General features: G+C 48.4%; 1 protein-coding gene across 1 annotated transcript; it reads left to right on the top strand.

Annotated features, from left to right (window-relative positions):
* The first annotated feature begins 583 nt into the window (after positions 1–583).
* Positions 584–22,224, top strand: SPATC1L (spermatogenesis and centriole associated 1 like). The gene is made up of 4 exons (XM_036850459.1): positions 584–830; positions 12,048–12,392; positions 21,043–21,194; positions 21,706–22,224. Exons 1-4 carry the CDS (start codon positions 608–610, stop codon positions 22,030–22,032), a joined length of 1,047 nt encoding a protein of 348 aa, XP_036706354.1. The 5' UTR covers positions 584–607; the 3' UTR covers positions 22,033–22,224.
* Positions 22,225–24,213: the final 1,989 nt, after the last annotated feature.

Here is a 24,213-nt window from a genome sequence, read left to right as displayed (position 1 = left end):
CCCGGTAGTTAGTGGGAGTGGGGGGGTCACGGAGGTCACCCTGACCAAGGACTGGAATCTGGCAGGACTCTGCATGTGGGTGGGTGGTCCGGACGGCCCTGGGCCCTGGCCAGGGCTCCTCAGGTCCGGTAATGGTCCGTGTCCCCGACACTCAGTGCTGGTGGTCTGTGTGGGGACACTGACGTGCCGCCCGGACCCTCTGGACCAGGGGAGTGTGGTCGGCAGGTGGCCTCCAACTGCCAGCCCCTCGAGCCCGCTGGAGCTGCGCGGGCCGCGGGGGCCGTTGAGGGGCTCCCCGGCCCGCCTTCCTTGCGTCCACGGCCTCCTCTCCCTCAGGGGTGCGGCCCAGAGCTCTGGCTGTTCCTGGGACATGCCAGAACATTCCTGTCTGGGCCTCGGCCTGCGCTGTTCCCTGCGCTGGGGTGCCCGTCCCGCGAGGCCGCAGGCGCCCCCTCCCCTCCGCTCCCTCGTGGCCGCGGGGCGCCGCTGCTTTAAGGGCGACATCACAAGGCTGCGGAAGGCCAGGCGCGTGGAACTCCGGGCTCCTGGTGTTTCTGGGGCGCCCCTGGGCTCCGGATTCCCACCTCCATGGGGCCACGGCCCGCACATGAGCCCTGAGGACACGGCCATGGCTGAGGGCAGCGAGCTGACGAACAGGCTCGTGAGCGAGAACGCGGACCTCAAGAAGCAGGTGCGCCTCATGAAGGAGAACCAGATGCTGAAGCGGCTGCTCAGTGAGAGCTGCCAGGAGAGCTGCGGGCGCGGGGGCCGCGGCCTGCTCATCCCCAAGGCGCCTGCCTGCCCCGAGGCCTGCTCCGCTGGCAGTGCAGGTGAGCCCGGGCCTGTGTCCTCAGGCGGGTCCGCAGCCGGGGCGGGAAGGGCGCCGGGGAGGTAGGGCCTGCAGCGTCACGGGCAGGAGGTGAGGGAGGAGCCGTGAAGCAGCGCGCCCTGTGGGAGCCGCTCCGGAGGCCGCGGCGCTTTCTGTGGAATTAGTTGGCTGTGCTGTAAACATTTTCACGCGTGGAGTATGATTTAGGGCGTGCTTGGAGCCCTGGCCTTGGCCTGAGTGGTCCGGATGTGGACGGTGGGCCCCTGACCGGGCAGCCTCCTTGTCCCCCGAGGCGGTGATCACTCACTGCCCAGCAGGGCGGGCAGAGTCCACACCCCAGCCCTCGCCCCGGGGTGCCCACGCCCGTGGACCCGCCTCTCTTGGGGTGAGCCGTTCGACTGGGCGTGAGATGTTTTCCTTTCCTTCTGGAAGCAGTTGAGCTGCTGCCAGTTCCGCAGCAGGATGCCCGGGCTGCTCCGGGGACCTCCGTTGTGGGGTCACCTCCTGGAGTCCACCACATGCCTGCTGCCACCCTGAGCAAGCAGGCCCACGTGGAAGGTGGCGCCATCACCCATCAGGCCCCTGCACGCAGCTTGTGGGCGCAGGGCCCCGTGAGCGAGTGTGTCCCCAGGGTGCAAGGGTCCCTCACGGCATCTCCACACCTTCAGCCTCAGGGGGCCTTGAGGAAGGAGCTCAGATAAGCAGGGGTTCCTCGTGGGGGGATGGAGGGTAAAGGAGGGGCAGCTGGAGAAACCCGGGGGCCCGTGTCCTGAGCTCCTGCCGGTGGTCAAGGCACACACCTGTCCCCGGGCACTTGCTGAGGAGGGGCTGGCCTCACGGTGCTGTGTCCCACATGTGACGCCTGCAGAGGGTCCGTGCCGCCTTCGCAGCCTACGAGGGACGCCTCGTGCACGGTGGCTCATGAGGCACTGGTCCCAAGGCCTCGTCTGCACTGGGGCAACTGTCAAGAGTCACCTGCCTTGTGCCGCTTTGTCACCCTTCATCCCAAGAATTGAGTTGTGCCAGGGCCTAGCCTCAGGGCTCAGAGCCATCCACGCGGTCAGCCGGGGACAGGCTCGCTGGGCCCTCCCTCACTCCCCGCCTCACCGGGCCGGAAGGGTGGGCTGCGGGCGAGGTGCAGGCCCTCGCTCAGGCTGGGCTGTTCCCCGTCACACTCCAAGTCGGCCCGGAGTCTCCGGGACCGTGGCCAGCACCCCGCCTGTGGGCAGGCCCAGATCCTGCCGGACAGCAGTCTTAGGAGGAGCCCCAGCCCCTGGCCAGCCCGCGGCCACCAGGCCTTCCACAGAGAAGCCTTGGAGCCCCAGCTGCAGGGCGTGGGCCCCAGCCATCCTCAGGGTCACCTTCATGCCCAGGGTTCAGCCTTCGGCAGAGGGTGTGGCCTTGGCCTTGGGGCTGGACTTGGAGAACCAGCAGGAGTTCCTGCGAGCAGCTCAAGGTACAGACGGAAGAGAGCTGCCCGCAGCAGCGGCTCACTGTCTGCATTCCAAACAGGATGTGCTCTGAAAACCCGTTTTTCTCATTTACCGGCGTCACTCAGGGAACATGAGTACCCCAAGGCTGGGCCTGAGCCCCTGGCCCCGCTCCCAGAGGCGGCCGCTGTCAGCGTCTACTCGGCGTCTCCCTGACCTTGTCGGTGGCCATGTGTGTGTGTCTAGGGATCCTTTTGGTTGACATAAGTGGGGCTGAGCCGTTCTACACGTTGATCTCCCCGACCGTCCATCTTGCTGTCGTTGCCCATCGGCCCTCTCCTGGAGGGTACACTGTTCCCTGTGGGCTCACCACAAGCCCTTCAGCCTGGACCCCATGGCAGCAGCGCCTTTCCAGCTCCCTGTGACCGCGGATGGCCTCACGTGTGCATCTGCGGACTGCCGAGGGGTAGCTGTCGGGAAGCCCTTAGGTCAAAGGCCGCGTGCAGTTGAAACGTTGAAGAGGACAGTGGGACCGTCTCCAAAAGGCTGCGGCCTCGACACCCTGCACCTTCCCAGTGCACGGCCTCACCTGTGGGAGCTGAGCCAGGCCACACCGGGGGCTCCTGGGGCTGCTTCGAGCATATGGCACACATGAGCCAAGGGACAGAGGCGGGGGCGGCCTCAACCGTCCTGGCCCCTTCCTCCTGGGCCTTATTCCTTCAGACCATGCTGGTCCCCGAGCCCCTCGAGTCACGGGGCCTCCGCTGTTGCCTGGACTCCTTGCCCTGGGTGGAGTGTCAGGTGATTTCAGTAGTTTCTGAGTATCTCTCTCCCTCTTTCCCTTTAACGCCGTGATGTAGCTGTTTCTGTATTGTTATAAATATATTTCAAATGGCTGTGTAATATTCCAAAAATCAGATGAACCACAATTTAAAGAACTCTTTTTATGTTTGAAATGACAGTTCTTTTTTCTTACCCTGAGGTAAATACCACAGCAAAATACTTTATATTTAGGGTTATTTCCTTAGGGTATGTTTTCCTAAAAGTAGAATCACTGGCTCAGAAGGCAGGGGTAATTTTTTCACATTTCTTCTGCTTACATTTGCCCAGAGGATGATTTCATCTACTGCAGTTTTATTAAGCTATTTTCTGTTTCTTCAAGTCTCTTTAGCCATTTCTCACACATAAATCTTTCCCATTAATTAGTTTATTCCTGGAGCACTTTATGTTACTTGTTGCAATCATGGATGGGAATTCTTTTTCCATTGTATTTTCGGTTATCAGTGTTGCTATGTTTTGGAAAGCTGTTGATTTGTAGATATTTATCCTATATCCAGCCCATTCATACGGTGTTTTATTCTGCTAAGTTTTTCAGTTCATTCTCCTATGTTTTCTAAGTCTGTAGTTGCTCTGTTTACAAACGATCATTTTAAACGAGGTTGGCAGCTCATGCCCTTGTTTCTGTCTTTGTCTTTGTTCCTCAGAACGCCCAGGACCTTTGGCCTTGGCAGCCTCCCCGCTATCCTCCTGGTGGGTGGTGGGCAATGAATGGCCCTGTCTGCCCAGGGATCAGGGGAATGCCGTCTGGGTGCAGTCTGGGTGCTGGGGAAGTAGTCCTTATTTTTAAAGAACAAAAAAAAAGAATTGAGAAACGGCTCATTTTGTTAAATTTTTATGACCTCATTTTGGCATCGGCAGAAGTGCCCTCAGCTGCTTCTCGCAGCTCATCTGTGGGGTCTTGTTATGCTGCTTCGTTGAGAGACCCCGTGGGTCCTGGGCCTGAGCTGTGTCAGTTGTGGCATCTGTTTGGCTGGGGCTTTGCTTAGGATCTCTGGACCCTGTTCCTACATGAATCTGGGCTACAGTTTTCTTTCTGTGGGTTGTCTTTGCAGGGATTTGATATCAGAGTTGTGACAATTTATAACCTTAATAGTCAAGCATCTTTTAAGTTTTTCAGTGTTCCAACCTCATTTATACGATGTAGGGATTGTTTGGGAACTTGAAAGAACTCACTCACCAACCAATCACCCAGGCCTGCAGCCCTTTGCAGCATAATTATTCTGTAACTTCTAGGTTTTTCTTTTTTGCTTATTGGTCCATTTAGGTTTTCTACTTCTGAGTCATTTAAAATAATTTCCCAGATGATCTCTCCTTTTATTAAAATTTTCAGTTAATATTTAATTGTACATAATATCAATACTTTTATAATTTAAACATTATCTTCCTAGTCATTCTTATATCACTTTTCTTATTTCCAATTTTATTCCTTTATGTTTTCTGTTTCTCTAAAGTAGCTTTCCACAGTTTCGCTATCTTATTGGACTTTCCATAGAGCTGTGTCGAGTTTATTTCTGCTGCCATTTTTATTGTTTTCTAACTTTTTCTTTCTTCAAGAGTTCATTCCCATATGAATGTTTAATTTTTTGGTGATGTTTTAGAAGTAATTAAAGGATTTAAGTTACTAATTTCACTCTAAATACAGTTATTTGTTTTATAAAGCATTTTTTTAAAATTTATTTTTCGGCTGCGTTGGGTCTTTGTTGCTGCACGCAGGTTTTCTCTAGTTGTGGTGAGCGGGGGCTACTCTTTGTTGTGGTGCACGGGCTGCTCATTGCATGGCTTCTCTTGTTGCAGAGCATGGCATCTAGGCGCGTGGGCTTCAGTAGTTGAGGCACGTGGGCTCAGTAGTTGTGGCTCGCAGGCTCAGTAGTTGTGGCTCGCAGGCTCTAGAGCGCAGGCCCAGTAGTTGTGGTGCACAGGCTTCCTTGCTCCACAGCATGTGGAATCTTCCTGGACCAAAGCTTGAACCCATGTCCCCTGCATTGGCAGGCGGATTCTTAACCACTGTGCCACCAGGGAGGTCCCTCTAAATACAGGGATTTAAAATTTTTTTTAATTTAATTTAATTTATTTTTTTATGCAGCAGGTTCTTATTAGTTATCCATTTTATACACATTAGTGTATATATGTCAATCCCAATCTCCCAATTCACCACACCCGCCCACCACTTTTCCCCCTTGGTGTCCGTACGTTTGTTCTCTACATCTGTGTCTCTATTTCTGCCCTGCAAACCGGTTCATCTGTACCATTGTTCTAGGCTCCACATATATGCGTTATTATATGATATTTGTTTTTCTCTTTCTGACTTACATCACTCTGTATGAGAGTCTCTAGATCCATCCACGTCTCTACAAATGACCCAATTTTGTTCCTTTTTATGGCTGGGTAATATTCCATTGTATATATGTACCACAACTTCTTTATCCATTCTTCTGTCGATGGGCATTTAGGTTGCTTCCATGACCTGGCTATTGTAAATAGTGCTGCAATGAACATTGGGGTGCATGTGTCTTTTTGAATTATGGTTTTCTCTGGGTATATGCCCAGTAGTGGGATTGCTGGGTCATATGGTAATTCTATTTTTAGTTTTTTATGGAACCTCCATACTCTTCTCCATAGTGGCTGTATCAGTTTACATTCCCACCAACAGTGCAAGAGGGTTCCCTTTTCTCCACACCCTCTCCAGCATTTGTTGTTTGTAGATTTTCTGATGATGCCCATTCTAACTGGTGTGAGGTGATACCTCATTGTAGTTTTGATTTGCATTTCTCTAATTATTAGTGATGTTGAGCAGCTTTTCATGTGCTTCTTGGCCATCTGTATGTCTTCTTTGGAGAAATGTCTATTTAGGTCTTCTGCCCATTTTTGGAGTGGGTTGTTTGTTTTTTTAGTATTGAGCTGCATGAGCTGTTTATATATTTTGGAGATTAATCCTTTGCCCATTGATTCGTTTGCAAATATTTTCTCCCATTCTGAGGGTTGTCTTTTCATCCTGTTTGTAGTTTCCTTTGCTTTGCAAAAGCTCTTAAGTTTCATTAGGTCCCATTTGTTTATTTTTGGTTTCATTTCCATTACTCTAGGAGGTGGATCAGAAAAGATCTTGCTGTGATTTATGGCAAAGAGTGTTCTTCCTGTTTTCCTCTAAGAGTTTTATAGTGTCTGGTCTTACATTTAGGTCTCTAATCCATTTTGAGTTTATTTTTGTGTATGGTGTTAGGGAGTGTTCTAATTTAATTCTTTTACATGTAGCTATCCAGTTTTCCCAGCACCACTTATTGAAGAGACTGTCTTTTCTCCATTGTATATCCTTGCCTCCTTCTTCATAGATTAGTTGACCATAGGTGCGTGGATTTATCTCTGGGCTTTCTATCCTTTTCCATTGACCTATATTTCTGTTTTTGTGCCAGTACCATATTGTCTTGATTACTGTAACTTTGTAGTATAGTCTGAAGTCAGGGAGTCTGATTCCTCCCGCTCCGTTTTTTTCCCCTCAAGATTGCTTTGGCTATTCAGGGTCTTTTGTGTCTCCCTACAAATTTTAAGACTTTTTGTTCTAGTTCTGTAAAAATGCCATTGGTAATTTGATAGGGATTGCACTGAATCTGTAGATTGCTTTGGGTTGTATAGTCATTTTCACAGTGTTGATTCTTCCAATCCAAGAACATGGTATATCTCTCCATCTGTTTGTATCATCTCTAATTTCTTTCATCAGTGTCTTATAGTTTTCTGCATACAGGTCTTTTGTCTCCATAGGTAGGTTTATTCCTAGGTATTTTATTCTTTTTGTTGCAGTGGTAAATGGGAGTGTTTCCTTAATTTCTCTTTCAGATTTTTCATCATTAGTGTATAGGAATGCAAGAGATTTCTGTGCATTAATTTTGTATCCTGCAACTCTACCAAATTCATTGATTAGCTCTAGTAGTTTTCTGGTGGCATCTTTAGGATTTTCTATGTATAGTGACATGTCATCTGGAAACAGTGACAGTTTTACTTCTTCTTTTCCAATTTGTATTCCTTTTATTTCTTTTTCTTCTCTGATTGCCGTGGCTAGGACTTCCAAAACTATGTTGAATAATAGTGGTGAGAATGGACATCCTTGTCTTGTTCCTGATCTTAGAGGAAATGCTTTCAGTTTTTCACCATTGAGAATGATGTTTGCTGTGGGTTTGTCGTATATGGCCTTTATTATGTTGAGGAAGGTTCCCTCTATGCCCATTTTCTGGAGAGTTTTTATCATAAATGAGTTTTGAATTTTGTCAAAAGCTCTTTTTGCATCTATTGAGATGGTCATATGGTTTTTATTCTTCAGTTTGTTAATATGGTGTATCACATTGATTGATTTGCATATGTTGAAGAATCCTTGCATCCCTGGGATAAATCCCACTTGATCATGGTGTATGATCCTTTTACTGTATTGTTGGATTCTTTTTGCTAGTATTTTGTTGAGGATTTTTGCATCTATATTCATCAGTGATATTGGTCTGTAATTTTCTTTTTTTGTGATATCTTTGTCTGGTTTTGGTATCAGGGTGATGGTGGCCTCATAGAATGAGTTTGGGAGTGTTCCTTCCTCTACAATTTTTTTGGAACAGTTTGAGAAGGATTGGTGTTAGCTCTTCTCTAAATGTTTGATAGAATTCACCTGTGAAGCCATCTGGTCCTGGACTTTTGTTTGTTGGAAGATTTTTAATCACAGTTTCAATTTCATTACTTGTGATTGGTCTGTTCGTATTTTCTGTTTCTTCCTGGTTCAGTCTTGGAAGATTATACCTTTCTAAGAATTTGTTCATTTCTTCCAGGTTGTCCATTTTATTGGCATAGAGTTGCTTGTAGTAGTCTCTTAGGATGCTTTGTATTTCTGCAGTGTCTGTTGTAACTTCTCCTTTTTCATTTCTAATTTTATTGATTTGAGTCCTCTCCCTCTTTTTCTTGATGAGTTTGGCTAATGGTTTATCAATTTTGTTTATCTTCTCAAAGAACCAGCTTTTAGTTTTATTGATCTTTGCTATTGTTTTCTTTGTTTCTATTTCATTTATTTCTGCTCTGATCTTTATGATTTCTTTCCTTCTGCTAACTTTGGGTTTTGTTTGTTCTTCTTTCTCTAGTTCCTTTAGGTGTAAGGTTAGATTGTTTATTTGAGATTTTTCTTGTTTCTTGAGGTAGGCTTGTATAGCTATAAACTTCCCTCTTAGAACTGCTTTTGCTGCATCCCATAGGTTTTGGATTGTCATGTTTTTGTTGTCATTTGTCTCTAGGTATTTTTTGATTTCTTCAGTGATCTCTTGGCTATTTAGTAACGTATTGTTTAGCCTCCATGTGTTTGTTGTTTTTACGTTTTTTCCCCTGTAATTGATTTCTAATCTCATAATATTGTGGTCAGAAAAGATGCTTGATATGATTTCAATTTTCTTAAATTTACTGAGGCTTGATTTGTGACCCAAGATGTGATCTATCCAGGAGAATGTTCCATGTGCACTTGAGAAGAAAGTGTAATCTGCTGTTTTTGGAATGAATGTGCTATAAATATCAATTAAATCTATCTGGTCTATTGTGTCATTTAATGCGTGTGTTTCCTTATTAATTTTCTGTTTGGATGATCTGTCCATTGGTATAAGTGAGGTGTTAAAGTCCCCCACTATTATTGTGTTACTGTCGATTTCCTCTTTTATAGCTGTTAGCAGTTGCCTTATGTATTGAGGTGCTCCTATGTTGGGTGCATATAAATTTATAATTGTTATATCTTCTTCTTGGATTGATCCCTTGATCATTATGTAGTGTCCTTCCTTGTATCTTGTAACATTCTTTATTTTAAAGTCTATTTTATCTGATACGAGTATTGCTACTCCAGCTTTCTTTTGATTTCCATTTGCATGGAATGTCTTTTTCCATCCCCTCACTTTTCAGTCTGTATGTGTCTCTAGGTCTGAAGTGCATCTCTTTTTTTTTTTTTTTTTTTTTTTTTTTTTTTTTTATTTATGGCTGTGTTGGGTCTTCGTTTCTGTGCGAGGGCTTCCTCTAGTTACGGCAAGCGGGGGCCACTCTTCATCGCGGTGCGCGGGCCTCTCACTGTCACAGCCTCTCGTTGCGGAGCACAGGCTCCAGACGCGCAGGCTCAGTAGTTGTGGCTCACGGGCCTAGTAGCTCCGCGGCATGTGGGATCTTCCCAGACCAGGGCTCGAACCCGTGACCCCTGCATTGGCAGGCGGATTCTCAACCACTGCGCCACCAGGGAAGCCCTGAAGTGCATCTCTTATAGACTGCATATAGATGGGTCTTGTTTTTGTATCCATTCAGCAAGCCTGTGTCTTTTGGTTGGAGCATTTAATCCATTCACGTTTAAGGTAATTATCAATATGTATGTTCCTATTACCATTTTCTGAATTGTTTTGGGTTTTTTTCTGTAGGTCCTTTTCTTCTCTTGTGTTTCCCTCTTAGGGAACTTCCTTTAGCATTTGTTGTAGAGCTGATTTGGTGGTGCTGAATTCTCTTAACTTTTGCTTGTCTGTGAAGCTTTTGATTTCTCCGTCGAATCTGAATGAGATCCTTGCCGGGTAGAGTAATCTTGGTTGTAGGTTCTTCCCTTTCATCACTTTAAATATATCATGCCACTCAACTTCTGGCTTGTAGAGTTTCTGCTGAGAAATCAGCTGTTAACCTTATGGGAGTTCCCTTGTATGTTATTTGTCGTTTTTCCCTTGTTGCTTTCAATAATTTGTCTTTAATTTTTGTCAGTTTGACTACTATGTGTCTTGGAGTGTTTCTCCTTGGGTTTATCCTGTATGGGACTCTCTGCCCTTCCTGGACTTGGGTGGCTATTTCCTTTCCCATGTTAGGGAAGTTTTCAACTATAATCTCTTCAAATATTTTCTCAGGTCCCTTCTCTCTCTCTTCTCCTTCTGGGACCCCTGTAATGTGAATGTGGTGCATTTAATGTTGTCCCAGAGGTCTCTTAGGCTGTCTTCATTTCTTTTCATTGTTTTTTCTTTATTCTGTTCTGCAGCAGTGAATTCCACCATTCTGTCTTCCAGGTCACTTATCCGTTCTTCTGCCTCAGTTATTCTGCTATTGATTCCTTCTAGTGTAGTTTTCATTTCAGTTATTGTATTGTTCATTTCTGTTTGTTTGTTCTTTAATTCTTCTAGGTGTTTGTTCTTTAATTCTTCTAGGTCTTTATTAAACATTTCTTGCATCTTCTCAACCTTTGCCTCCATTCTTTTTCCGAGGTCCTGGATCATCTTCACTCTCATTTTTCTGAATTCTTTTTCTGGAAGGTTTCCTGTCTCCACTTCATTTAATTGTTTTTCTAGGGTTTTATCTTTCCTTCATCTGGTACATAGCCCTCTGCCTTTTCATCTTGTCTATCTTTCTGTGAATGTGGTTTTTGTTCCACAGGCTGCAGGATTGTAGTTCTTCTTGCTTCTGCTGTCTGCCCTCTCCTGAGGAGAATTTAGATGATTACTTTTATCCACCAGTTCATTTTCAGACTTGCTCAGTTTGTAATGCTCTTAAAACATCCAGGTTGAGACGTAGAGTCAGCAGCATCAGAAACTCAGATGATAGATCTTGACTGATGTAGAAGAAAATGAATCAATAGTCAATCTAATGATACCAAGGGACCACTGCTGATCGAAAACCCTGTCTTCAAACTGAGAGCAGAGTTCTTCCCGTTACATGTTAAATCCTCTCTGAAATCCTGCTAGTGTTGGAGGGTCTCCTGCAGAGGTGGGGGTGGCTGTGTCTCACCGTGAGGAAACGGACACTGGCAGCAGAAGTTCTGGGAAGTACTCTTTGGCGTGAGCCCTCCCAGAGTCCGCCTAAACACAGTTTTAAATGTACTGATGTCATAATATATATAGTGTTCTGATTTTCATTATCTTTCAATAATCATTTTTTTCCTATTTTTATTTCCTCCTTGATCTGATCATTACTTAAGAGAATGCTTTTAATTCTGAGGAGATGGATTTTTCTATTGACTCTCATTTTTCATTTACAGTTTTATTGTAATGTGACCTGAAAATTTGGACTTCACTGAGGATTAAATAAATTTTTTTTTTTAATGATTAACACAACTTTATTAAGCCTTGGGAATAACAGAAGGGAATTTCAATTCACTAAATAGAAACTAAATGAAAAGTGCAAACCCACCTGGCCACACAACAATCCCTTTAAAACTGGGTCATAGATATGGCTCTTCCCCAAGTCCATGAGGTGAGTTTTTCCAGCCCTTGCCCACTGCTGGAACAGCCCACCTCCCCTCAGAATATTTGCGTCCTGAGCACAGGGCTCCAGGCTCCTCTGGGGCTGAGCCAGAGGAAGAATCCAGCTCTGGGGACCCTTGATGCCTCAGCCTTGTTAAGTTCCTGAGGTGTGTCCCATAGACAGTTTGTGGGCTGTGTGTTTGGCAGGGGATGCACATCGAGGGACGCTGATCACGGCTTTGCTTTTACAAGGAAACTTGGAAACAGCCCCACATGCATCAATGGGATGATGGATAAAAAAATCTGTGTCTGTGTGCAAGTGTGTGTGCACGTGTGCTGGGAAATGGCTAAATGAACCAGTGAGCTACCAAATGACTCAGTCAATGTGGATAAATCTCAAAAAAAGATAAGTTTCAGAATAAAACGTGTGTCAGATGATACCATTTATGTAAAATTTAAGAAGCACAGAAAAGTCACTGTCATAGTGTGTGGATGCACAGGTGGGAGGAGGCGTCAGAGGCACCCACGCTCACTGTGCCTGTGAACCCGAGGCTGCTAGTGTCCTTGGGCACTGGTGCCCATAGCTGTTTCACCCACGTGTCTGTCACCTCCTCCAAAGCAGAAATGGGAGCAGGTGTCAGAGCCGGGGCAGGGTGTGTGCGTGTTCTTAAAGTGGTCTCTACACTTCTTGGGATGTTTCGGGAACCTCAGCCTGACATCTCCTTCCTCTCCTCCCTGCCCCAGTTCCAGATTTTGGAAGGTTCAACAGTGGCCCTGATGCACCCTCCCAGCTGCAGGCGTCCTCCCTGGAGGACCTGCTGTGCTCACACACCCCCCTCTCCAGCGAGGACGATGCCTCCCCGGGCTGTGCGACCTCCTCCCCGGCGCCCTTCAAGGCTTTCCTCAGCTCCCCGGAGCTGTCTGCACCCCACAGCTCTGACTGGAAGCTGTCCCCGCTCCTGAGTCCCTTGCAGGACCCGCTGGCGGACAAGACCCTGCTGGAGCCCAGGGAGGTGGGCCGGCCCAAGAAGGTGTGCTTCTTGGAGAGCAGTCTGCCCTCCGGGGACAGGACCAGGAGGAGCTACTACCTTAACGGTACAGCGGGCGAGGGGTGGGTGAGGGGTGGGAGGCTGCCGCTGGGGCGCGTGGTCCGGGCTCTGTGCTGCTGAATTTATCTGTGTCAGTATTGATTCCAATACGCACTGTCTCAATTACTGTAGCTTTATAATAAGACTGTAAATTAGATAGTATAAGTTCTTCAACTTTGTTCCTTTTGTCAAAGTTGTTCTGGCTATTCTAGGTTCTTCCGTATGAATTTTAGAATCAACTTGCCCATTTCTACAAAAAACCTTGCTGGCATTTTGATTGGAATTGTCCTGGACCTCCAGGTCACTTTTCAGAGAAATGGCATTGTAACAATATTGAATCTTCAGATGTGTGAACACTGTACTAGCGTATCTTGTTTTATTGCACTTTGCTTTATGTGTGCTTCACAGATACGGCATTTTTTACAAATTGAAGGTTTGTGGCAGCCCTATGTGGAGCAAGTCTATTGGTACCATTTTTCCAACAGCATTTGCTCACTTAATGTCTGTGTGTCACGTTTTGGTAATTCTTGCAATATTTCATACTTTTCCATTATTATTATCTTTGTTGTGGTGATCTTCGATCAGTGGTCTTTGATGTTACTATTATAACTGTTTTGGGACACCAAGGGCTATGCTCATACAAGACGGCAAGCTTAATGCGTATACGTTGTGGGCGTTCTGACTGCTCCACCTACCAGCCCTCCCCTGTCTCTCTCCCTCTCCTCAGGCCTCCCTATTCCCTGAGACAAAACAATATTGAAATTAGGCCAATTAATAACCTAAGTGTTCAAGTGAAAGGAAGAGTCACATGTCTCTCACTTTAAACCACAAGCTAGAAATGATGAAGCTGAGTGAGGAAGGCAGGTCAAAAGCCGAGATGGGCTAAAGCTGGGTCTCTTGTGCCAAACAGTTAGCCAAGCTGTGAAGGCAAAGGAAAGTTCTGGAGGAAATTAAAGTGCTACAGTGATCACACGAATGATAAGAAAGTGAAACAGCCTTATTGCTGATACGGAGAAAGTTTCAGTGGTCTGGATAGAGGATCAAACCAGCCGCAACATTCCCTTCAGTCAAAGCCTAATCCGGAGCAAGGCCCTAACTCTCTCCAATTCTATGAAGGCTGAGAGAGGTGAGGAAGCTGCAGAAGAGAAGTTTGACGTTAGCAGAGGGTGGTCCGTGAGGTTTAAGGAAAGAAGCCATCTCCGTGACATAAAAGTGCCAGGTGAAGCAGCAAGTGCTGATGTAGCAGCTGCAGCCAGCTGTCCAGAAGATCCAGGTAAGATAACTCATGAAGGTGGCTACACTAAGCAACCGATTTTCAATGTAGACGAAGCAGTCTTCTGTTGGAAGAAGATTCTATCTAGGACTTTACAGTTAGAGAGGAGAAGTCACTGCCTGGCTTCAAAGCTTCAAAGGACAGGCTGACTCTCTTGTTAGGGGCTAATGCAGCTGGTGACTTGAAGCTGAAGCCAATGCTCATTTATCATCTGAAAATCCTAAGGCCCTTAAGAATTATGCATTTATCATCTGAAAATCCTAAGGCCCTTAAGAATTATGCATTTATCATCTGAAAATCCTAAGGCCCTTAAGAATTATGCATTTATCATCTGAAAATCCTAAGGCCCTTAAGAATTATGCATTTATCATCTGAAAACCCTAAGAGCACTCTGCCTGTGCTCTATAAATGGGCAACAAAGCCTGGATAACAGCCCATATGTTTGCAACATGGTTTACTGAATACTTTAAGCCCCCTACTGAGAACTACGGCTCAGAAAAAAGGATTCCTTTCAAAATATTACTGCTCATCGACAATGCACCTGGTCACCCTGGAGCTCTGATGGAGATGGACAATGAGATAAAGGTTGTTTTCATGTCTGCTAACACAACATCCATCCTGCAGCCCATGGATCAAGGAGTCTTTTTGACTTTCAGGTCTTATTATTGAAGAAATACATTTCGTAAGGTTACAGCCGCCACAGACAGTGATTCCTCTGATGGATCGGGGCAAAGTCAGTTGAAACCTTCTGGAAAGGATTCATCATTCTAGATACCATTAAGAACATTCATGATTCATGGGAAGAGGTCAACATATCAACATTAATAGGAGTTTGGAAGAAGTTGGTACCCTCATGGATGACTTTGAGAGGTTCAAGACCTCAGTGTGGGGCTTCCCTGGTGACGCAGTGGTTAAGAATCCGCCTGCCAATGCAGGGGATACGGTTTCGAGCCCTGATCCTGGAAGATCCCACATGCTGTGGAGCAACTAAGACCGTGCGCCGCAACTACTGAGCCCGCACACCACAACTACTGAAGCCTGCACGCCTAGAGCCCGTGCTCCGCAATAAAAGAAGCCACCGCAATGAGAAGCCCTCGCACCACAACAAAGAGTAGCTCCTGCTCACCGCAACTAGAGAAAGCCTGCGCGCAGCAACGAAGACCCAACGCAGCCAAAAACAAAACAAAACCCTAATATTCGATTATTTAAAAAAAAAAAAAGAACTTAGTGGGGGAAATAACTGCAGATGTGGTGGAAACTGCAGGAGAACTAGAATCAGAAGTGGAGCCTGAGATGTGACTGACTTGCTGCAATCTCAGGATAAAGCCTTCATAGATGAGGAGCTGCTTTTTATGGATGAGCTAAGAAAGTGGTTTCTTGAAATGGAATCTACTCCTGGTGAAGATGCTGTAAAGATTGTTGAAATGACAACAAAGGATTTAGAACATTACATAAACTTAGTCAATAAAGTAGGGTTTGAGAGGATTAACTTTAATTTTGAAAGAAGTTCTATCGTGGGTGAAATGCTATGAAACAGCATTGCGTGCTACGGAGGAATTATTCTTGAAATGAGGAGTCAGTCAATGTGGCGAACTTCATTGTTACCTTTTTAAAGAAATTGCCACACCAACCCCAGCCTTCAGCAAGCACCACCCTGATCAGTCAGCACCCATCAGCACTGAGGCAGGGGCCCTCCACCAGCAAAGAGGTTGTGACACACTAAGGCTCAAATGATAGTGAGCATTTTTTAGCAATAAAGTATTTTAAAATTAAGGTATGTACATTGTTTTTTTTTGGACATAATGTTATCACACACTATAGACTACAGTATAGTGTAAACCTAATTTTATGTGCACTGAAAAACCAAAAAAATTCATGTGACTTGCTTTAGCGTGATATTTTGCTTTATTGTGGTGGTCTGGAACTGAATCAGCAATATATCCAAGGTATGCCTGTATATCTCTCCATTTATTTAGTTCTTTAAAAATATCACTCAGCAATATTTTACAGTTTTCTGTGTACAGATCTTGCACATTTTTGTTGAATTTATCCCTTAGTATTTCATGTTTTTGATGCTGAAAAATAAATAGTATTGTTTTTGTCAATATGAATTTCTGATTATTTGTTTCTAGTATATAGTAACACAATTGGTTTTGTATATTGACCCCATTTGTCAACTTGACTGGGCCATTAGGTGCCCAGATATTTGGTCAAATATTATTCTGGGTATTTCTGTGAGGATGTTTTTGGATGAGTTTAATATTTAAATCAATAGACTGAGTAAATCAGATTGACTTCCTTAATGTGGGTGGGCCTCATCCAATCAATTGAAGGCCTGAATAGAAATGGTGACAGTGGGCATTCTTGTCTTTTTTGGATTTAGGGGGAAAGCATTCAGTCTGTCACCATTAAGTATGATGTTAGCTAAGTTTTGTAGATGCCCTCCATCAGGTTGAGGAAGTTCCCTTTAATTCCTTGTTGGCTGAGAGTTATCCTGGATGGATTTTGGAATTTGTTGAATGCTTTTTCTGCACCTATTGAGATGAGCATTTGGTTTTCATTTGTAGTTTGTTAATATGGTAAATAACATTGATTGATTTTTGAATTATAAACCAACCTTGCATTACTGAGATAAACCTCACTTGGTCATGATGTATTTATACTTTTTTGTATTGTTTGATTCAATTTACTAAATTTTTGTTAAGAATTTTTGCAGTCTGTGAGGGATATTGGTCTATAGTTTTCTTATAATGTCATTTTTTGACTTTGATATTGGGTTAATGTCAGCCTCAGTGAATGAGGAAGAAAGTGTTCCATTCTCTTTAATTATCTAGATGAGTTTGTGTAGAATTGGCATTATGTATTCCTTAGGTGTCTGGTAAAGTTCACCACTGAAACCATCTGAGCGTTGAATTTTCTTTGTAGGAACATTCTCTCCCCACCCCAACAAATTCAATTTCCTTAGTTGATATAAGGCTGTTCAAATTTTTTTAAATTTCTTCTTGAGTGAGCTTTGGTAGTTCACTCACAAAAAAAGATACAAAAGTGAGCTTTTGTATCTTTTAAGGAATTGGTTCATTTCATCCAAGTTGTTAAATTTATTGGCATAAAGGTGTTGTTAATATTACATTATTATCCTTTTAATGTATGTAAAATCTGTGGTGATGCCATCTCTCATTTCTGATAGTGGTAATTTTTGTCTTCTTTCTCTTTTTCTGTAATAAGTCTGGGTAGAGGTTTATCAATCTTACTGACTTTTTTTCTTTGAGGAATAGGTTTTTGGCTGGATCTTGGAAGACCCAAGTTGGCTAGACATGATTTCTAGATCCTCTCAGGTGTAGCTCGTTTCTTCTGCCTAATTTATACTTTAGGGAGAGAGGGAAGCAGGGAGAAGGACTGATTCCTGATGAGATAAATGTATTAATACAGAAGGGGGAGTTTGCACCCTGCTCCTCCATGGGCCCCATTTTCCCTAACATGTTTCTGTGCAGTGTATCTGGTTCTCAGCTTTAATTCCTGGGTACCTTCTGCAGCACTGCTAAGTGATTAAGGAAGGAGAACACTGAAAACTACAAAACATGGTTGAAAGAAATTAAAGAAGACCTAATAAATGGAAGAAATCTTGCGGTCATGGCTTAAAAGACTTAATATTATCAAGATGGCAAAACCTCCCAAATTGATCTACAAATCTCAATGCAATCCTTATCAAAATCCCACCTGGCTCCTTTGCAGAAATTGACATGCTGATCCTAAAATTTGTATGGAAATGCATGGGACTCAGAATAGGCAAAGCAATCTTGAAAAAGGAGAATTAAATCGGAGGACTCACATTTCCCAATTTCAAAATTTACTATAAAGTTAGTTACAGTAATCAACAGCGTGGTACTTGTATAAGAACAGGCATACAAGTCAATGAAATAGAATAAGTCCAGAGATAAACCCATGCATTTACAGGTTTGATCTTTGACAAGGGTTCCAAGACAATTCAGTGGGGAGAGAAGAGTCTTTTCAACAAACGGTGCTGGGAAAGTGGATATCCACGTGCAAAATAATGAAGATGGACTTCACACCACGTATGAAAATTAACTCAAAATAAATCAAAGACTTAAAAGACCTAAAACCATAAAACTCTTAGAAGAAAACATAGACATAACTCTTATGACCTTGGATTTGGCAATAGAGTCATAGCTGTGACACCAGAGGCATGAGCAACGAAAGAAAAAACAGATATATCAGACTTTATCAAAGGTAAACACTTTGGTGTTTCAAAGGAACATTTCAAGAAAGCGAAATGTCAACTCACGGAATGGGAGAAAATATGTGTAAATCAGGTATCCGATGAGGGAGGGAACAGTATCCAGAATAGATAAGAACACTTACAACTCATCAGGAAAAGACAAACAATCCAATTAGAAATGGGCGAAGAATTTAAATAGACATTTCCCCAAAGAAGGCAGACAAATGGCCAATAAGCACCTGAAAATATGTTCAATATCCTCAGCCATCAGCGAAATGCAAATGAAAACCGCAGTGAGACACCACTTCACATCCACCAGGATGGTTATAATAAAAGAGACAGACAATCACCAGTGTTGGAGAGGGTGTGGAGGAACCGGAACCTACACACATCGCCACTGTGGAAAACAGTTGGGCAGTCCCTCAAAAAGTTAGACATAGAGTTACCTCGTGTCCCAGCAATTCATTCCTAGGTATATCGCTGAAAGAACTGAAAACATTTGTCCACACAAAAACGTTTATATGAGCGTTCATAGCAGCATTATTCATATTAGCCAACGAGTGGAAACAGCCCGGATGCCTGTCCGTGGGGGAGTGGACACACAGCATGTGCTGTATCCGTGCGATGGAATGTTATTCACCATAAATAGGACTGAAGTTCTGACACACGTTACAACACGGACGTGCCATGAAAACATGCTGGCTGAATGAAGCCAGTCCCGAAAGACCACATATTGTGTGATTCCACTGATATGAAATGTCCAGAGTAGATAAATCCATAGGGACAGAAGTAGATGTGTGGTTGCAGCGTGAACTGTGAGCGACTGCTAATTGGGTACAGGGTTTTGTAGACTGTGGTGATAGTTATATGACTTGGTGAATGTACTAAAAGCCACTGGACTGCATATTTGAAAAGAGTGAATTTTATCATGTGAATTACGTCTCAATAAAAAGAGTTAAAAGTCATTGGGAAGCAGCGAGCCGCTCAACCTCCGTTCCTCTGTGTGTGAGTGGAGTCTGAGGCCCCTCGAAGGCTCATCGTGAGGATGAGCAAACCGCGGAAGGACCAGAGCTGCTCCTGGAGGAGGGAACGGACGCAGCCCGGCCTCAGCTGGGTTGGTTGCTGGCGGCCTCGAGGGCCCCTCTGAGGCGGTCCGAGCCCCTGTCACCAGGAACCTCCCCGTCACCACCGGTTTAACCCTGAGTCCAGAGCCTGTCCTGCCGCTCCGGCCGCAGCCGCCAGATTACTTTCTCGACACCCTCTGTGGCTCCCTGTCTCCACAGGGTCAGCCCAGCATTTCTCCTGGGCCCTCGGACACCTGGCTCTCTGCCGCCCCCAACCCTGTGACCTTGTGACCCCAGGGCCCTCACAGGGCTCTGGGTCTTGTGGCTCAGGGGAGGCCCTCTGCCCCGGGCATCCACACCCCCTTGGCCCCTCCGTCGGCCCACCCATCTGCCCGGCCCACATCCCCTGAGACCCGGACTGTTCTGAGTTCAGCCTCGTCCTCCCCGCTCAGCACGTGCACAGGCCCGGCCGAGGGAGCGGAAGGACGGATGTCCTCCCAGCCTCTCCTGGTGTCCGCAGAGGAGGAGGCTGCCAGTACCTGGCCTCGATAAGCCCGTGCTGACTGGCGATCACGTTGCTGTGGAGAGTGACCGGGCGGGGTTCTGGGATGGGGGGCTGTGTGGACAGTCACAGGGTGGGGCCGAGGGAAGCAGAACAGCTTCCTGCAGTCACAGGCAGGGTTGGTCCTGGAGCCCAGCGCTCATGCCCACACAGACAGCCCGCAGGAGCAGTTCAGCAACTCCCCGGGCCACTGAGCCCTGCCAGCATGGGTGGGGAGTCAGGCCGACCTCTCTGCGTGCTGGGGGTCCTGAGCCTTTGGTGGGCACAGGTGTCTGTGGGTAACAGGACCGGGGGGCCGGCTCTCCACGCGGAGCACCCAGCCCGTTTGTGCACTGCCCGCCCGGTGGACAGACCTGGCAGGGCCGCACCATCCAACACCCTTGGAAGGGGTTTGGATCACGGGCGGGTTTGAAGGTTGCAGGGCTTTAGGAAAAGCTTTAGAAACGGGCACGTTATTAAATGTCTCCCGTGGGGAAGAAAGGGCAGAGCGTGGAAGGCACAGGATCCTGTGCCGAGAGCCCGCACCCCCCCAGCTGGGCATGTCCTGGTCAGTGAGGGCGCCCCGGGCATTGTGAGGCAGGCCCTTTCTCACTCGGCCGTCTCTCAAGGTCAGGTGCACCTGGTGGTAACAGTGGGCAGTGTGATCTTCAAAGATCACAGTGGTTTTGAAGGGTATTGATCGTATCACGGTTGTCAGGTGGAAGACTTGCTGACATCGGAGACTGCTGTGGGGAGGGGAGATTTGGAAGCAGGTTTTGGAGGGGAGGGTGGTTGATGTGCCGGGGCGATGGTGGGAAATAATTAAAATTAGAATCTCCTGCCAACGCAGCAATCCTGTTCACAACGAAGGAAAGTCTTATTACTGAATAAGCACTAGACCAGCATGCGATGTACACAGGCTGCCAAGACAGAGCCTCACCTTTTCACGTAGCTACGCAGACTGGACCCACACGTGTTACTTACGTGTTCTTCAGTTAACCAGACCCCACGCTCAGGTGGGGGACACGCCTAGCCCATCCCGAGTTCACCTGGTCATAGGGCTGGGGCCTCTGAGGGGTCAACCTTGACAGGGTGCTGAGCAGACCCGGGGACAAGAAAATAATCCTGGGCTGTGAAACAGGCTTTTAAAGTGTTTACGTCCATCTGTGTTGGGGAGCAGGGGAGGGATGGAGAAAGGACCTGGGATCAGGGTGCTCACGGAACATGCCAAGAACAGGGAGGAGAGGAAAGCTCTTTCCCCTTTGGCAACAGAAAATTCAAAGTTTCCTTTTAAATTTGTGTTTGCCTCACAGTGGAGGGCAGGTGTCAGTGGGGAGGAGGGTGCCCCCTCAGGTCACGACCAGGGTCCTGCGGGAAGGCTCTGCCGGGCTCCCGAGGCTTCACCCCAAACCCACAGTGTCTGCGTTTGGGTCGGTTCTCTCCCTGAAATGGACCCTGGAGCACAGGCAGGAGGAAGGTTGGTGGCCCCTGACCCTCCGAGTCCTGGCCGGCCTGTCTCACTGGCCCCCCCCCACCCAACAGAGATCCAGAGCTTTGCCGGCACCGAGAAGGATGGGCGCATCGTTGGGGAGATCGCCTTCCAGCTGGACCGGCGCATCCTGGCCTACATCTTCCCAGGGGTGACCCGGCTCTATGGCTTCACTGTGTCCAACATCCCTGACAAGATCAAGCAGGTGCGCCTCCCTGCCTGGGGGCCCTCCCTGCCCTGGGGTCCCCTTCCTGCCCTAGGACTCCCCCTTGCCCCAGGGTCCCCTTGCTGCCCCGTCACATGTGGTGCCCACACAGCTGCAGCCCTGGGCGAGCCTGAGTGGTGTCTGAGGCACATGTGCCAGGGGACACGACGAGCTGGTCCCATGAGTCCCTGTGCTTCCTGGCTTGGGACAGTCTCAGGAGTGGCTCCAGGCCGGGGAGTACTTTCACGCTCAGCCCCGGCTGGCAAGACACCTTCTGCGCGCCTGGGGTGCAGCTCCCTGCTCTCCCTGACACTGTGTGCTGGAGGGAAACTGGGAGACGGCTCACCTGGCGGGGGTCTGGCTGTGAGCCTCAGTGTCACCACCTACACAGCTGCGCTCGGGGAATCTAGCCCCTGCCCCACCCCGGCCCTGGGCCTCGCCTCCCGTCCCCCTCCACGCCCCCGTCCGCGGGTTCCGGGCTGTGCCCGCCCACCCGCGCCTGTGCCCACAGACGTCCGTCAAGCCCCTGGACGGCTCCGTGGATGAGAAGAGGCGGCGGGAGCTGACGCACCGCTTCCTGACGCTGACGGCGCGCCTGGAGAGGCTGGGCTACAGCCGCCACGTGCACCCCGCGTTCAGCGAGTTCCTCATCAACACCTACGGCATCCTGAAGCAGCGGCCCGACCTGCGCGCCAACCCGCTGCACAGCAGCCCGGCCGCCCTGCGCAAGCTGGTCATCGACGTCGTGCCCCCCAAGTTCCTGGGCGACTCGCTGCTGCTGCTCAACTGCCTGTGCGAGCTCTCCAAGGAGGACAGCCGCCCGCTCTTCGCCTGGTGAACCCGCCGACCCGCGCCTCCCTGCAATAAACGCGTGCTGCAACCCGGGCGCCGCGCTCCTCGTCCGCTCCCCGGAGGGCGCGCTGAGGGCGCCGGGGCCCGGTGCGCCGCCGGCCGGCGCCCGGCCGCCCGCCCCGCCGCCCACACCTGCGCGGCGAGTCGCACTCTATTAAAAGTCGTCTGTTTGCTGTTCCTCCTTTACCGCTGCTCTTTGACAGCGGAGGCCCCGCTGTGTTTGGAACGGGGCCACCAACCCCGAGGACCCGCCCGCACACACGGCGCCTGGCCCCCTCCCCTGTGGTCGCAGTGCCTCCTCTCGGAAGGGCAGCGGTCCGTCCCCCTAGGGGTTTACCCGAAGGCGGAGCCCGGGGCAAGGATTCGGCAGCAGGCAGGGCAGCTGCAGAATCTGCAGGGCGGAGTGAAAACACAGGCCCCTTTTTCAAAAGTCAGGAATTGCAAGACAGCGACTGCAGCGCTTTAAACCACGTGCTCGCGTGCAGCTGTGTGGGTGTGCCCTGCCAGTGAGGCTGGCGCAGGACAGGCAGTTTACTTGGGAGATGATTGGAGGAAGCAGGAGCCCCCAGGGGAGGGGAGCCAGTGTGCAAAGGGCGTCGATTTTCTGCCTGGTTCTGGCATGGAGAGCCCTGGTCCCTTTGGTTGGAAGGTGGTAGTAGAAACTAGCAATCGAGTGCTGGTGAGATGGCTTTTTCCTGTAAATGGTGGAGCTTTCCAGGGTCCGCTATTCAGGAGCTATTTTTAGCACCTGCCAAAAATTTTAATGTCTCAAAACTGCCCCCAAGAACTGGTCCCACTCCCCTGAGATAGAAAAATAATAGAAAAAAAAAAAACAAAACTGGTCACAGCATCACACTGGGTCCTGTCCCTGCATCTTGCGTTCCCAGCCGTGGCCAAGCCCTGGCCCAGAACCGTCTCCGTAGGACACACAGCCCCACTCCTGCCAGAGCCCTCTAGCCCCTGACTTTCCTGAAGCCTGGAGAGGGCAGGTGGCCCCCTGGGGCTCTGCAGTCAGGACACCTTCCTGGTTCCTTCTCTGCTGTAGGTATGAGGATGAAGGTGCTAGGGCGCCCTGTCCCTTGGTTGTCACAGCCTTGTGTGTCCCAGATGCACTGGCCCCTGTCTCAGTCAGCTCAGGTGCTGTAACAAATACCACCGACAGGGCGGCTTAAACAATAGAAATTTATCATCTCACAATTCTGGAGGCTGAAATCTGCGATCCAGGTGCCACAGGGCTGGTTCCTCCTGGAGCCTCTCCCCTGGGCATGTGGACAGCCGTCTCCTCCCTGTGTCCTCACGTGGTCATCACTCTCTGTGGGCGTCTGTGTCCTAATCTCATAAGGATGCCAGTCCTATGGGATCAGGCCCACTCTAGTGACCTCATTTTAACCTCATTATTTTTGCAAAGGCCCTGTCTCCAGGCACGGTCACGCTGGGGATTAGGGCTTCGACATATAAATTTGGGGGGGGCGGTCACAATTGAGCCCATAACAGACCTCATCCCTCCCAGCCGCCAGACACTACCCTGGCTGAGACTCCCCACCACCTGGGGGCCCTCTGCATCATGCAGGGCCGTCTGGTGGGCACTTTGGGCCCCCACCCCTGGGCCTGCGGGCTCTTTCGGGTGGGACCTGGCGTCGGGGCCTGAGTTTGGAGAGCTGCCCTGGTTGAGCCCTCGCAAAGGACCAGGTGCTGCCGGGGTGCCCACGTCCCCTCCTGGGACCCGGGGGGCAGGACGGCCATCACCCACGTTCACCCACAGTCAGCCCGGGGAGCCACAGCTGGACAGGACGGGCCTGCCCCTGGCCTCCAGGGTCTCTGGGCTCACCCAGCCCTTCTGCCTCTCCCAGTCCCCGTGAGCAGCTGCTGGAGGGGTGGGCTTCCCAAGGACCAGACAGCTGCTGGCCCGAGAGATCTGGGCATCCCCTCTCCCGGCCCCGTGGTGACTGCGAGGGGTGAAACAGCTGCAGACGCTGACCCCACAAAGGCCGCGTGGGGTGCCCGCTTCCGGGAGGCCCATGGATGGGTGCAGTCTGCTCTTGGGGGCAGGGGTCTGTGGGGGTCCGTGTGCTGCCAGGATGACCATGTGATCCATGGGCCTTTGCAGAATGGAAACACTACCCTGTTCAAAAATCACGAAGGACTTCAAGATGGCGTTGACTCGAGC

The sequence above is a fragment of the Balaenoptera musculus genome, chromosome 4, assembly GCF_009873245.2.
Source record: "Balaenoptera musculus isolate JJ_BM4_2016_0621 chromosome 4, mBalMus1.pri.v3, whole genome shotgun sequence".
Classification (NCBI taxonomy): Eukaryota; Metazoa; Chordata; class Mammalia; order Artiodactyla; family Balaenopteridae; genus Balaenoptera; species Balaenoptera musculus.
The sequence above is the reverse complement of the archived record's forward strand: the minus strand, read 5'-3'. Positions and strand labels throughout refer to the sequence as shown.